The sequence below is a fragment of the Salvelinus alpinus genome, chromosome 20 (genome assembly GCF_045679555.1).
Source record: "Salvelinus alpinus chromosome 20, SLU_Salpinus.1, whole genome shotgun sequence".
In the NCBI taxonomy this organism is placed as follows: domain Eukaryota; kingdom Metazoa; phylum Chordata; class Actinopteri; order Salmoniformes; family Salmonidae; genus Salvelinus; species Salvelinus alpinus.
The window spans coordinates 22,100,471-22,113,749 of NC_092105.1; the positions used below are offsets into that span (position 1 = coordinate 22,100,471).

General features: G+C 40.2%; 1 protein-coding gene across 1 annotated transcript in view; it reads right to left on the reverse strand.

The window, feature by feature from the left end:
- Window positions 1-10,873: 10,873 nt before the first annotated feature.
- Window positions 10,874-13,279, reverse strand: part of LOC139546485 (anosmin-1-like) — a 74,219-nt gene continuing 71,813 nt past the window's right edge. Inside the window, exon 14 of the mRNA XM_071354911.1 lies at window positions 10,874-13,059. Within this exon, the coding sequence (XP_071211012.1) occupies window positions 13,004-13,059 (56 nt within the window). The 3' untranslated portion in view covers window positions 10,874-13,003. The remainder of the gene's footprint in view (window positions 13,060-13,279) is intronic.

Genomic DNA, 13,279 nt, shown 5'->3' on the forward strand with positions numbered 1-13,279 from the left:
CCCAGAACTACAGCAAAGGACCTTGTGAAGATGCTGGAGGAAACAGGTACAAAAGTCTCTATATCCACAGTAAAATGAGTCCTATATCGACATAACCTGAAAGGCTGCTCAGCAAGGAAGAAGCCACTGCTCCAAAACCACCATAAAAAGCCAGACTACGGTTTGCAACTGCACATGGGGACAAAGATCGTACTTTTTGGAGAAATGTTTGGCCATAATGACCATTGTTATGTTTGGAGGAAAAAGGGGGAGGCTTGTAAGCCAAAAAACACCATCCTAACCGTGAAGGACGGGGGTGACAGCATCATGTTGTTGGGGTGCTTTGCTGCAGGAGGAACTGGTGCACTTCACAAAATAGATGGCATCATGAGGGAAGGAAAATTATGTGGATATATTGAAGCAACATCTCAAGACATCAGTCAGAAAGTTAAAGCTTGGTCGCAAATGGGTCTTCCAAATGGACAATGACCCCAAGCATACTTCCAAAGTTGTGGCAAAATGGCTTAAGGACAACAAAGTCAAGGTATTGGAGTGGCCATCACAAAGCCCTGACCTCACTCCCATAGAAAATGTGTTGGCAGAACTGAAAAAGTGTGTGCAAGCAAGGAGGCCTACAAACCTGACTCAGTTACACCAGCTCTGTCAGGAGGAATGGGGCAAAATTCAACCAACTTTTTGTGGGAAGCTTGTGGAAGGCTTCCCGAAACATTTGACCCAAGTTAAACAATTTAAAGGCAATGCTACCAAATACTAATTGAGTGTGTGTAAACTTCTGACCCACTGGGAATGTGATGAAAGAAATAAAAGCTGAAATAAATAATTCTCTCTACTATTATTCTGACATTTCACATTCTTAAAATAAAGTTGTGATCCTAACTGACCTAAGACAGGGAATTTTTACTAGGATTAAATGTCAGGAATTGTGAAAAACTGCGTTTAAATGTATTTGGCTAAGGTGTATGTAAACTTCCGACTTAAACTGTAATTGCAAAAGGGTTTTCTAATGATCCATTAGCATTTTACAATGATAAACTTGGATTAGCTAACCCAACGTGCCATTGGAACACAGGAGTGATGGTTGCTGATAATGGGCCTCTGTACGCCTATAGATATTCTGTTCAAAATCAGCCGTTTCCAGCTACAATAGTCATTTACAACATTAACAATGTCTACACTGTATTTCTGATCAATTTGATGTTATTTTAATGGACAAAACATTTGCTTTTCTTTTTTAAGTAAATATCTAAGTGACCCCAAACTTTTGAACGGTAGTGTATAAACATAAATGTCATATTTCAGTTTTCTTTTTGTAATAAATTTGCCATAATTTCTAAAAACCTATTTTGGTTTGTCATTATGGGGTATTGTGTGTAGATTGATGAGGGAAAAAAAAGATTTAATACATTTTAGAATAAGGCTGTAACGTAACAAAATGTGGAAAGAGTCAAGGGGTCTGAATACTTTCCGAATGCACTGTATATCTCCAGGTATATTCATAATTGAAATGTCAAATACAATACTGTTCCTATGTTGCTAATGTTGCTTTAACATGTTTGCCTAGTGCCAATGTTTTCTTATCAGTTATTAACATTAATATTAACAAAATTAAGTATTAAGTGGTTGTGTGGTTTGGCAGTTTGACTTTGCACAGCTGGGATGCAGATGATGATGGGAGATGAAGGCAGCAGAACCCATGGGCTCCCATTCTGAAGACTGTACTCTACTCACTCTGAGTTATACTGTAGCAGAATGCTACTCTTTCCAACCCTTCTGACACAAACACAAGCCCAATCTGCCTCAGAGCACACCAATAGCCATGCTGCTTGATTTTACCACAGTAGACCCAAATTGACCGATACATAGCGAGTTGAAATCAAGTTAGAGAAATGTCAGATCGGAAAACTCCCACTACGTGGTACTCCCACCGTGTATTTTCCAACCACGCAGGATTAGGAAAAGCCCGAAATAGTGATCATCAGCGCTACTGACTTGTACTTCATCAATTTAATGTTCCCCTAAAAGTTTACATTAAATACCGTATCTCAGGGACCCAATATGGTTTTATTAACCACATTGTGATGCAATAATGTGACAGTGTGAGAGTAGGGCAGTTGGCAGGATGATACGGGAGGCAGGGCCAGGTCTAACAACTCAGTTTAATGGGCTTCTGAGCCTGCAGGGTGTGAATCATTATCATTTAATTGACATGCTATTATAGAATGTTATTACTGTCACTAATATCCAAATAATCCCCCTCCACCCCCATGTTTGACATCATGTATTGTTAATGAGAGCCAGCTACCTACAACATCAGAATTTAACTTCATACAAGTATAGAAAAAACATAAAAGTTAGTGCTTTAAACACGTCCAGATTCCTATGCGTGCCATGGGGCAGAACAGCCTGCTCGTTGTGATTACAATCAATGGTGCCTGTGATCATCAGGGTGGAAATGAGCTCTCAGACTAGGAGCACAAACACATACACACACGAACGCAAACATGCACGCACAAATGCGTGGATGTGCACCGCCTGGACTAGTAACCAACACATGATCGTTTGCTATAGCATATACACATACACATGGGGCAAGAATCTAGCCTCAGACTGGGGATTCATTTTATAAACGCTGTGGTTTGCCAGAGCCATGGGTTAGCTGCAACATGTCTTATATTTAGAAGCAGCAGTGTATCGGTACAATATAAAACACATCAACTTACCCTGATTATGTTTTATTGGTGAAGTCAATCATTTCAGAGGCGCCCTGCCTGTTTCCACGCTGTTCAGTGTAATCAATTTCATACACCTTCTCTGGTCTTGCCCCCTGTTGGGTTTTCAGATGGGAAAATGACTTTAGCAGAAGTATAGGCTAATGCACAACAAAGGCTACTTTATGAGTAATATTGACTTCTGTAGGCATCTTATTACACATAAACGTAAATATGTGACATTAATTTGTCTGGGTTTGAACCAGCTGTGACCTGATCTTTAGCAGACCTTCCACATGGAACACCCAATGCCAGGCAGAGCAGACATGGATTGTACATTCTGCACCAGTCAGGAACAATATGAACCAAATAGAACAGATTTTCTTACTCTATCTTACTTAACAGAAACACACTGCTCTTTGAACCAACCAGATGTTAATACAGTGTATTACCTGTTTACAGTTGCATGACACGATGCCACATTCATTATTTGATCAAAAGGAGAGCAGAGAGGAAGAGATGTTCTTGATCCATCAGTCATCTTTCTTATCAATTTGAAGTTATTTTTCATACGTTCTAATGACTTTTTCATACATTCTAATGACATCATTTAAAGAATATATTCCCACAACCAAATCCTTCACCTTACAAGACAACCTCTCATGTACAATGATCTGATTGACATGATAATGATGTGATTCCTGTGGAACCGAGAACATCCTCTGGGTGGATTCCTTCCTTCTGAATCCGACCCCTGACCGGCTCCTTGTCACTGAGCCCCCAGCCCCAGAGTCCCCTGCCCTGCCCTCCCCCTCAACGACTGCAGTGTCTGTTCTCTGGGGGGATGGTGACCTCTGACCTGCCTCTGAGGCTAATGTCCAGCTCTCTGACCCGGGGTCCGGTCACTGACTTCAGAGGAGAGAGAGGAAACACTAGATCTAAAGTTGCCTCCCTGGCCACTAGTCACTCCTAAAGCTTTAGGCGACTGTTACATGGTGACAATGGTCAAAGATTCCATGACTCGTGGCTGTAACCTGATTTTAAATCAAATCACATTTCCATTTACCTAAACTTACTAGTAATGCAGGCTTATAGAGTATACTGTATAAGTAATAAGTATAGTATTTGTATCACATAACTTTCACATAGCATTACACATAATGGTAATTTTCACATAGCATTACACAATATCCTAACTTTCACATAGCATTACACATAATCCTAACTTTCACATAGAATTTCACATAATCCTAACTTTCACATATCATTACACATAATCCTAACTTTCACATAGCATTACACATTTCGGAATTTACAGTATGTCCTTTATTGGCAATATTTGAACGCAACTGTGACAAATATTTGAAGCGCATATGAGCATACTTAGCTAATAGGCCAATAGGGCCTTCCTAACTTCATTAATTATGAGCAGGTCACATTGGTCAATATTTGTTTATTCCCAGGAAGGAGCATTAAAAGGATTAGTTCTAATCCAAGGAGATTATAAACAACTCTAACTCGGCTGGATGATAGTTTTCAAACTGATCTCTCTTCACTATGTATGCTGTATATTAGTGGAGAAGGATGTTTGGCTAAGAGAGAATCAAATCCAATTTTAATTTGTCACATGCTTCGTAAACAACAGGTATAGACTAACAGTGAAATGCTTACTGAAGGGCCCTTCCCAACAATGTAGATATAAAAATAGAAATAATAGAAAAATAATAACACAAGGAATAAATACACAATGAGTAACAATAAATTGGCTATATACACGGGGTACCAGTACCGAGTCGATGTGCAGGGGTACGAAGTAATTGACGGATATGGATAATGATTTCTAAGTGGAGGCCTTCTTAGTAAACACATAGTCAGATCTCAGTGGACCTCCTGTTTACCTTTGACCCTAAGTCTGAGGAACTCAATGGACCTCTTGTTTACCTTTGACCCTGAGGAACTCAATGGACCTCTTGTTTACCTTTGACCCTGAGGAACTCAATGGCAGGTCCTCCTGACATCGTGTGTTTGTAATTCGACAAATTAGGATAGTGGCTGAAATGCGAGAAATGTTGCTCCCACAAGGAGGTGGATCACCTGTGTGATTATAGAATAGGGTTGCACAACACCGATAACGTTCCCAAAATATTTGTAAAATGTAGCTAGTCTCAACAAAAAAAACAATACCCTCAACAAGTGTGCTGAGTTCTGAATATGGATCTATCCAAGGGTCAAGGGAATTCAGATTGACATGTATTACCATTTTTTGTGTCTTTTCATATGTCCTTTAGGTTCCATACAGTATTCTGTGTATAACATACTTATTTGTTGTGTGTTTCTGCAGTGACAGAGTGCCTTACAGAAATGAAAACTCTTGAAATTGGAAGGTCATCGAATCCTGGCATGACCACAATACATTCTTAAGCTTACTTCTTAAGTGCCTGGTAATAAGCCCCCTCTTGGTATTTCTGCTAACCCTCTCCGCAGACATATTATTTTGTCTTACAGTTGTATAATGTCTGCCAGGCATGTAGTGAAGTCTCTATACGTCCATACGTGTTCTGGTCTTCATTAGACTACAGCTGAGCATCCTCCCGGCCTGACAGAAGGTTTTTCATCTGCACCTCCCCAGCTTGGTCCTGCTCAACCAGAATCTAACTAAAAACACTCCACAGCCCTGGGCAAGGTCAGAGTTCCCACCAGCACGCAACATTAAAGCAACATTTGCCTGCTCTTATGGAGAAACAACAACATTGAAGTTACTTTGCATCAATCTCAGACAATATATTCCAGTCCAACCATTCATAAGCATCCAATGGAAATGGAATTGTTCCAGATGTTTGTGATCTAAGAAGAATACCACGCTCAATCAATGGAACTGACCTGGAACTCACATGGGAATAGACATGTGCACATTCAACTCATTAAGATTACCAATCATAATTGTAACTTGACGAGTGACAATGGGCTCCCGAGCGGCACAGCGGTTTAAGGCACTGTATCTCAGTGCTAGAGGCCACACTACAGACCCTGGTTCGATTCCAGGCTGTATCACAACCAGCCATTATTGGGAGTCCCATAGGGCGGTGCACAATTGGTCCAGCGTCGTCCGGGTTTGGACGGGGTAGGCCGCCATTGTAAATAAAAATGTGTTCTTAACTGACTAAAAAACAATGAATGGGAAATTACTGTTTAGAAAGAGTCCTATATTAGAGGGCCCCAACCCCAATACTGCAGTGGTGGAAAAAGTACTCAATTGTCATACTTGAGTTAAAGTAAAGATACCTTATTAAAAATGACTCAAGTAAAAGTGAAAGTCACCCACTAAAATACTAAAATAATGCTACTTGAGTAAAAGTCTCAAAGTATTTGGTTTTAAATATACTTAAGTATAAAAAGTAAATGTATTTGCTCAAATATACTTAAGTATCAAAAGTAAAAGTATAAATAATTTCTTATGTCAAGCCAACCAGACAGCACAATTTTCTTGTTTTTTACATTTATGTATAGCCAAGGGCACACTCCGACACTCAGACATCATTTACAAATAAAGCATTTGTCTTTAGTGAGTCCGCCAGATCAGAGGCAGTGGGGATGACCAGGGATGTTCTCTTGATAAGTCTGTGAATTGAACCATGTCCCTGTGCTGCTAAGCATTCAGCACTTTTGGGTGTCAGGGAAAATGTATGGAGTAAAAAGTACATAATTTTCTTTAGGAATGTAGTGAAGTAAAAGTAAAAGTTGTCAAAAATATAAAGGTGCAAAGGTGAGACTCTCACAAACATGTACATGTTGGTTGTTTCATCTGAAGGTCCTCCGGTACCAGTTGAAAAAATGAATGGAAGTACACTATATATACAAAAGTATGTAGACACCCCTTCAAATTAGTGGATTCGGCTATTTCAGCCACACCAGTTGCTGACAGGTGTATAAAATCGAGCACACAGCCAAACTCCATAGACAAACATTGGCAGTAGAATGGCCTTACCGTCATAGGATGCCACCTTTCCAAGAAGTCAGTTCGTCAAATTTCTGCCCTGCTAGAGCTGCCCCGGTCAACTGTAAGTGCGAATATTGTGAAATGGAAACTTCTAGGAGCAACAAGTGCTCAGTTTTTAAGTGAAGTGTTAGGCCACACACAAGCTTGCAGAAAGGTACTGCTGAGTGCACAAAGATCATCTGTCCTCGGTTGCAACACTCACCTTTTATTTAACTAGGCAAGTCAGTTAAGAACAAATTCTTATTTACAATGATGGCCTAGGAACAGTGGGTTAACTGCCTTGTTCAGGGGCAGAACAACACATTTTTACCTTGTCAGCTCAGGGATTCGATCTAGCAACCTTTCGGCTACTGGCCCAATGCTCTAACCCCTAGGCTACCTGATACCCCCTCACTACCGAGTTCCAAACTGCTTCTGGAAGCAACGTCAGCACAATAAATGTTAGTTGGGAGCTTCATGAAATGGGTTTCCATGGCCGCGCAGCCGCAGTTTACTCTAAGATCACCATGCGCAATGCCAAGCGTCGTCTGGAGTGGTGTAAAGCTCGCCGCCATTGGACTCTGGAGCAGTGGAAACGCGTTCCCTGGAGTGATGAATCACGCTTCACCATCTGGCAGTTCGATGGACGAATCTGGAGAACGCTACCTGCCTGAATGCATAGTGCCAACTGTTGGGCTGTTTTTCATGGTTTGGGCTAGGCCTCTTATTTCCAGTGAGGGAAATCTTAACGCTACATCATTCAATGACATTCGAGATGATTCTGTCCTTCCAACTTTGTGGCAACAGTTTGGGGAAGGCCCTTTCCTGTTTCAGCATGATAATGCCCCCGTACACAAAGTGAGGTCCATACAGAAATGGTTTGTCGAGATCGGTGTGGAAGAACTTGACTGGCCTGCAGAGCCCTGACCTCAACTCCATCAAACTCCTTTGGGATGAATTGGAACGTCGACTGCGAGCCAGGACTAATCACCCAACATCAGCCCCGACCTCACTAATGCTCTTCTGAGTGAATGGAAGCAAGTCCCCGCAGCAATGTTCCAACATCTAGGGTAAAGCCTTTCCAGAAGAGTGGAGGCTGTTATAGCAGCAAAGGGGGGACCAACTCCATATTAATTCCCATGATTGTTTATGAGATGTTCAATGAGCAGGTGTCCACATACTTTTGGTCATGTAGTGAAGATATATAGAGACTGTTTAATAGCAAAAATATGGGGTTAAATACAAATGTTTAACTGATCTTTCATATCTCTTAGATATAGGATAGACACTTCAGAACAAACTTATTTTTTATATTTTTGGGACTACTGTTGTTTCATGTAGTTAATCTGTCATTCAATGCGTTTGTGTGGGCTAATAGCAGTAAGGCCAAAAATAATCTTTCATCAAATCACTTTTTGATATATTTTTGGGAAACTTCAAGGGGACTTAAAATTCGAAATCAAATAGCTAAATGATCCTTGATTTTACCTTCTTAAAACAATTCCATATATTTTAGTAGAACCTCCCCCCCGGCTTAGACAGGGCTTAGACTGATGGGTTAATCAAAAAGACAAATGTCAGCGAACAGAAGGGTAAATATTTGACTGACCGTGATTATTCAAGCAGTCCAAAAGGATAATATTGTTTACCAAAATATGTTTGAATTGGAAAACAATATCCCCCAGCCTGGAACAACAGGCTTGTAATGTCATACAAAGTGAATAAACTCTCTCTGGGCTTGTAGTGACCGAGACAAAGCTTTTGTGTCCAACAACAAGTCTTTTATTTAGTTGTTTCAGTTTTTATTCATTTGATGTCCTCGGAGACTTGGACTTTAGTGCAGCATGGCTCAAAGGAGATGGGAGGCCTTTGTTTTGAGGTTTTCACATTTGAGGGCTGTGGTATTTGGTGTGTTTGTGGAGAGGACTGCGAAAAGCTGAAAGGGAGCTGGTCTGACTCACAGAGAAAGGAGGCCTTGGCTAAACACTGGACAGGATCCTGAAGCATAGAGCAGCACAGAGGAGGATTAGCGTCCATGGATAGAGGAATTAATCTCTTGTGATATACTAGAGCTGTACATAAACAACATCCTGAGAGGAGAAAAGCCAGCCACTGCCATAGCACAGCCACTGACCTACGCAGAAAGAGAGAGAGGTTCTGAAGGCAGGGGTGTAAGGCAGGGCTCAGAATAATTAGAATAATTAGCTAGTTGCTGACTGTAGAAAGTGCAGGGTCTTGACCATTTGGAATTGGGGACATCCTTAGAGGGGCAACAGCCAAACAATTTGGAGGAACCATTTGCGACAAAGCTTTTTTATTTATTTTACGTTTATTTAACTAGGCAAGTCAGTTAAGAACAAATTCTTATTTTCAATGACAGCCTAGGAACAGTGGGTTAACTGCCTTGTTCAGAGGCAGAACAACAGATTTCGACCTTGTCAGTTCGGGGATTCGATTTTGCAACCTTTCGGTTACTAGTCCAACGCTCTAACCACCAGGCTATCTGCCGGCCCATCCTGACTGATGTCTTGAGATGTTTCTTCAATATTTCCACATAATTTTCCTTCCTCGCACTGCCATCTATTTTGTGAAGTGCACCAGTCCCTCCTGCAGCAAAGCACCCCCACAACATGACGCTGCATCCCCCGTGCTTCACGGTTGGGATGGTGTTTTTCGGGAAACCTCCCCCTTTTTCCTCCAAAGATAACGATGGTCATTATGGCCAAACAGTTCTATTTTTGTTTCATCAGACCAGATGACATTTCTCCAAAAAGTATGATCTTTGTCCCCCATGTGCAGTTGCAAACCATATTCTGGCTTTTTTATGGCAGTTTTGGAGCAGTGGCTTCTTCCTTGCTGAGCGGCCTTTTAGGATATGTCGATAAAATACTATTTTTACTGTGGATATAGATACTTTTGTACCTGTTCCCTCCAGCATCTTCACAAGGTCCTTTGCTGTTGTTCTGGGATTGATTTGCACTTTTCGCGCCAAAGTACTTTCATCTCTAGGAGGCATAACGCGTCTCCGTCCTGAGCGGTATGACGGCTGCGTGTGGTGTTTATACTTGCGTACTATTGTTTGACAAGATGAACGTGGTACCTTCAGGCATTTGGAAATTGCTCCCAAGGATGAACCAGACTTGTGGAGGTCTACAATTGTTTTCTGAGGTCTTGGCTGATTTCTTTTGATTTTCCCATGATGTCAAGCAAAGAGGCACTGAGTTTGAAGGTAGGCCTTGAAATACATACACAGGTACACCTCCAATTGACTCAAATTATGTCAATTAGCCTATCAGAAGCTTCTAAAGCCATGACATCATTTTCTGGAATTTTTCAAGCTGTTTAAAGGCACAGTCAACTTAGTGTATGTAAACTTCTGAGCCACTGGAATAGTGATACAGTGAATTATAAGTGGAATAGTCTGTCTGTAAACAATTTTTGGAAATATGACTTGTGTCATGCACAAAGTAGATGTCCTAACCGACTTGCCAAAACTATAGTTTGTTAACAAGAAATTTGTGGAGTGGTTGAAAGACGAGTTTTAATGACTCTAACCTAAGTGTATGTAAACTTCCAACTTCAACTGTACATACAATTTGGTAAAAATATGCATTTCAGTATGTCATTTTAGGCTATTTTTTTTTTTTTAAAGGGGAGGATCCCTAAGTAGCAATAGCATCCGAGGTATGATCAATATAAAAACTAAAAGAAAACACCTCAAACCTCTGGCATACCATCCTCATTTTAGTCGTTTCATATACTGCGTTCTCTCACACACCAGCCTCTATTTACGCGCAATAATGTCAACATTCCACAGCATATTGGAAAAGTGAAGGGAATGAGAAAATAAGGATTTAAAGCTGTTCAAATACCAACAGTACACTTGAATTAACTGGCAGGGCACAATACTGTAGTCTAAAGGAGAGTATTATGTCCAGGCCATCAAACTCCAGCCATGGCTTGCTGGTAAGCTCTGAAGGACCTGTTTATTTGGACTGTTTGAGTGCATGTCTCAAGCTCCTGGGTAGATCCGTGAATATGCTGTGTTGGAGTCTGGCATTATGGAATACACAGCCAACATAAGCACCAGCATCTGCCAAAGAGTCCAATGTTTAGAGAATATACCCTATTTCATATTGACTCCTCATTCCTCATAGTAATTTCAATTAAGCAGGAAAAGCATAAGGAATAGGTTAAGGATTATTTTATTACTTAACAGTTTCTACCATGGAAAAATAACATGTAACATGAGACTATATTTACAATTCCATTTTTACAAAATGTCTTTACAAGATGTTTTGCCGGTTCAAATACTCTAGACTAAAACACACATACATAAATAAATAGACATTCACTGTCCGTTCCACAACAAATATTTCTACAGCCAATAACATACAATTCTATCATTTCCACACAGTTATAATTTCATTAATAAACATGACATATTATTCCCCATATAATTCTCTGTTAATGAAATATTGCTAACATAGAGGTAACACAGACGTATTTATGCCTACACAACACTCACGTTTGACATGCAAAACCATTACAAGCATTCAAGTTGAAGCTAGTAATTCATTTACAGTTTAAAATCAAATGTACTCAGTGCTTGACTTGGATGGAAATAGGTGCTGGTACTCCTTTTGGGTGCTGGTACTGTCTATATGTAGGTGCAGTAGCTCCACAATACTTTTGAGCTCATATTCTATAAGAGCAACAGGAGCTCAAGCAGTAGAACATTTGAGGTGCCGGTCCTCAGCTCTGGTGAGCTCCTGACCAAGTCGAGCACTGAATGTACTTCTACATGCAACATACTATGAGAAGTATTATGGGTTAAACTACATTGGGTTTAGTTCCATTATTCCATTATGCCTAAGGGACATCGTTTAACTTACTTGGTAATACAAAATAAATAGGTGAAATTCAACACTCCTTTCTCAATGAATATATGATTGTGTTTTACAATTGTATGGCATTTTCCCCACTGTTATTCAAGTGTCTTCAATTTAGTTACTAGGGTTGGTTGGTATCCAGACTTCCATACCGTGCTTGTGCCATCCCGGGATATACGGTATAACCGGTTGTCCACAAAATGGCCGCTATTTTTAACAAATTGTTTTTTTTAAAGCCCAACACATGTAGCTTACCAGAATGCTAACAAATACTAAGGAATCCTCATAGCGGATGTTAGGTAAATGCTAACGAGCGCATGCAAACATTTACAACTAAAAAAGACAACCTAGCTCATAACGGTATGAAAGTGTTGCAAAACACAGAACGCATAAAACAAATATTAGACAGCAGGGATCATAATCCAGGAGGGGATTGTCTCTGCTGCTGTTACCAAGAAGCTTGATCTTGCAAGCTAACTTTAGCCACTTAGCTAAGATTAGCAAGTTAGCAAAACCAAACTGGAAATAATTTATTTGGCACATCTTAGATAGTTAACTTAATAGTTATAAGATATTTAGCTGGCAAACATTAGTATAGAATTTCAGAATTGCATCACCTCACTTAAGTTGCGCTGCAAGAGTGACTTACCTCACGAAGCTCCCATTTTGCTCATTGTGCTTCTCTGTAAACAAACACACGTGACTGGCTCAAACCGCTGTTTTGAGAAACTAGTACCTTAAGCTTCATAATGAAAAATCATCTAACAGGTGAAATGATGAACATGATCTGCCGCATCTATTACCTAGTGCACAAGTTGAATGAAGGTATTAATTTAAAAAGTACTAATATTAAAATGTATTTAAAACCCCCAAAAATTGTATCGACTGTATTGGAAAATCATACTGACCATATTTATTTATACCACCCAACCCTACTTAAGTTACCAAGATATTCAAACAAAATGCTTGAATATCATGGTAAAAACAATACTTTCTCTGGGCCTTTTTTAATCTAACAACCTTTGAGTTATTTTATCTAATGAAATACAATTGGAATTGATAATATACTGTTGCTTTGTAATTGGTTAAATTGGATGACAACAGTTTGAGAACTCCTTAACCATCTTAGGCTCTGTCCCACAAAGCCTTCAGTGAAATAATAGAATGAACCAACCTGTCCTAAAGAAAAGTCCTACATAAGAGTATGTATCTGACTGTATGGTGCAGAGAGCCCAGTCAGTGGGTTGAATCAGAAAGGACTGTGAGGGGAAAGCATATTCTGTGCAGCCTGAAGGTGAACCCATATCACATGGGTTGGGGTCAGAGTTCATGGTCTGCTGTGTGGTTCCACACCAAATTCCCTCCCTGGGTGAAGGTGCTGTAAGACATTGATTCCGGCCAAACTGGGTCTGATGGGCCAAGGGGTCTCAATGTCTTTCTGCTGAGAGCTTCTGGTATGGATGGTGCTGCCTGAGTCTGGGTCCTACAACACACCAAAAAAACATGTCAATATCAGTTTCTAATGAGAGTTCAGAATAATGATCAAAAGGATTATGTGATCATGTAAGAAACATACTCATCAGATGACCTCAAAAGATGTCACTGAAGAGTCACAGCTCCAATGAGCATCTCTGTTTAAGACCACCTGGACACCGCCCGGTGGTTGACTAGAAGAGAGCAACAGTTGATCAGTGAGCTGGTAC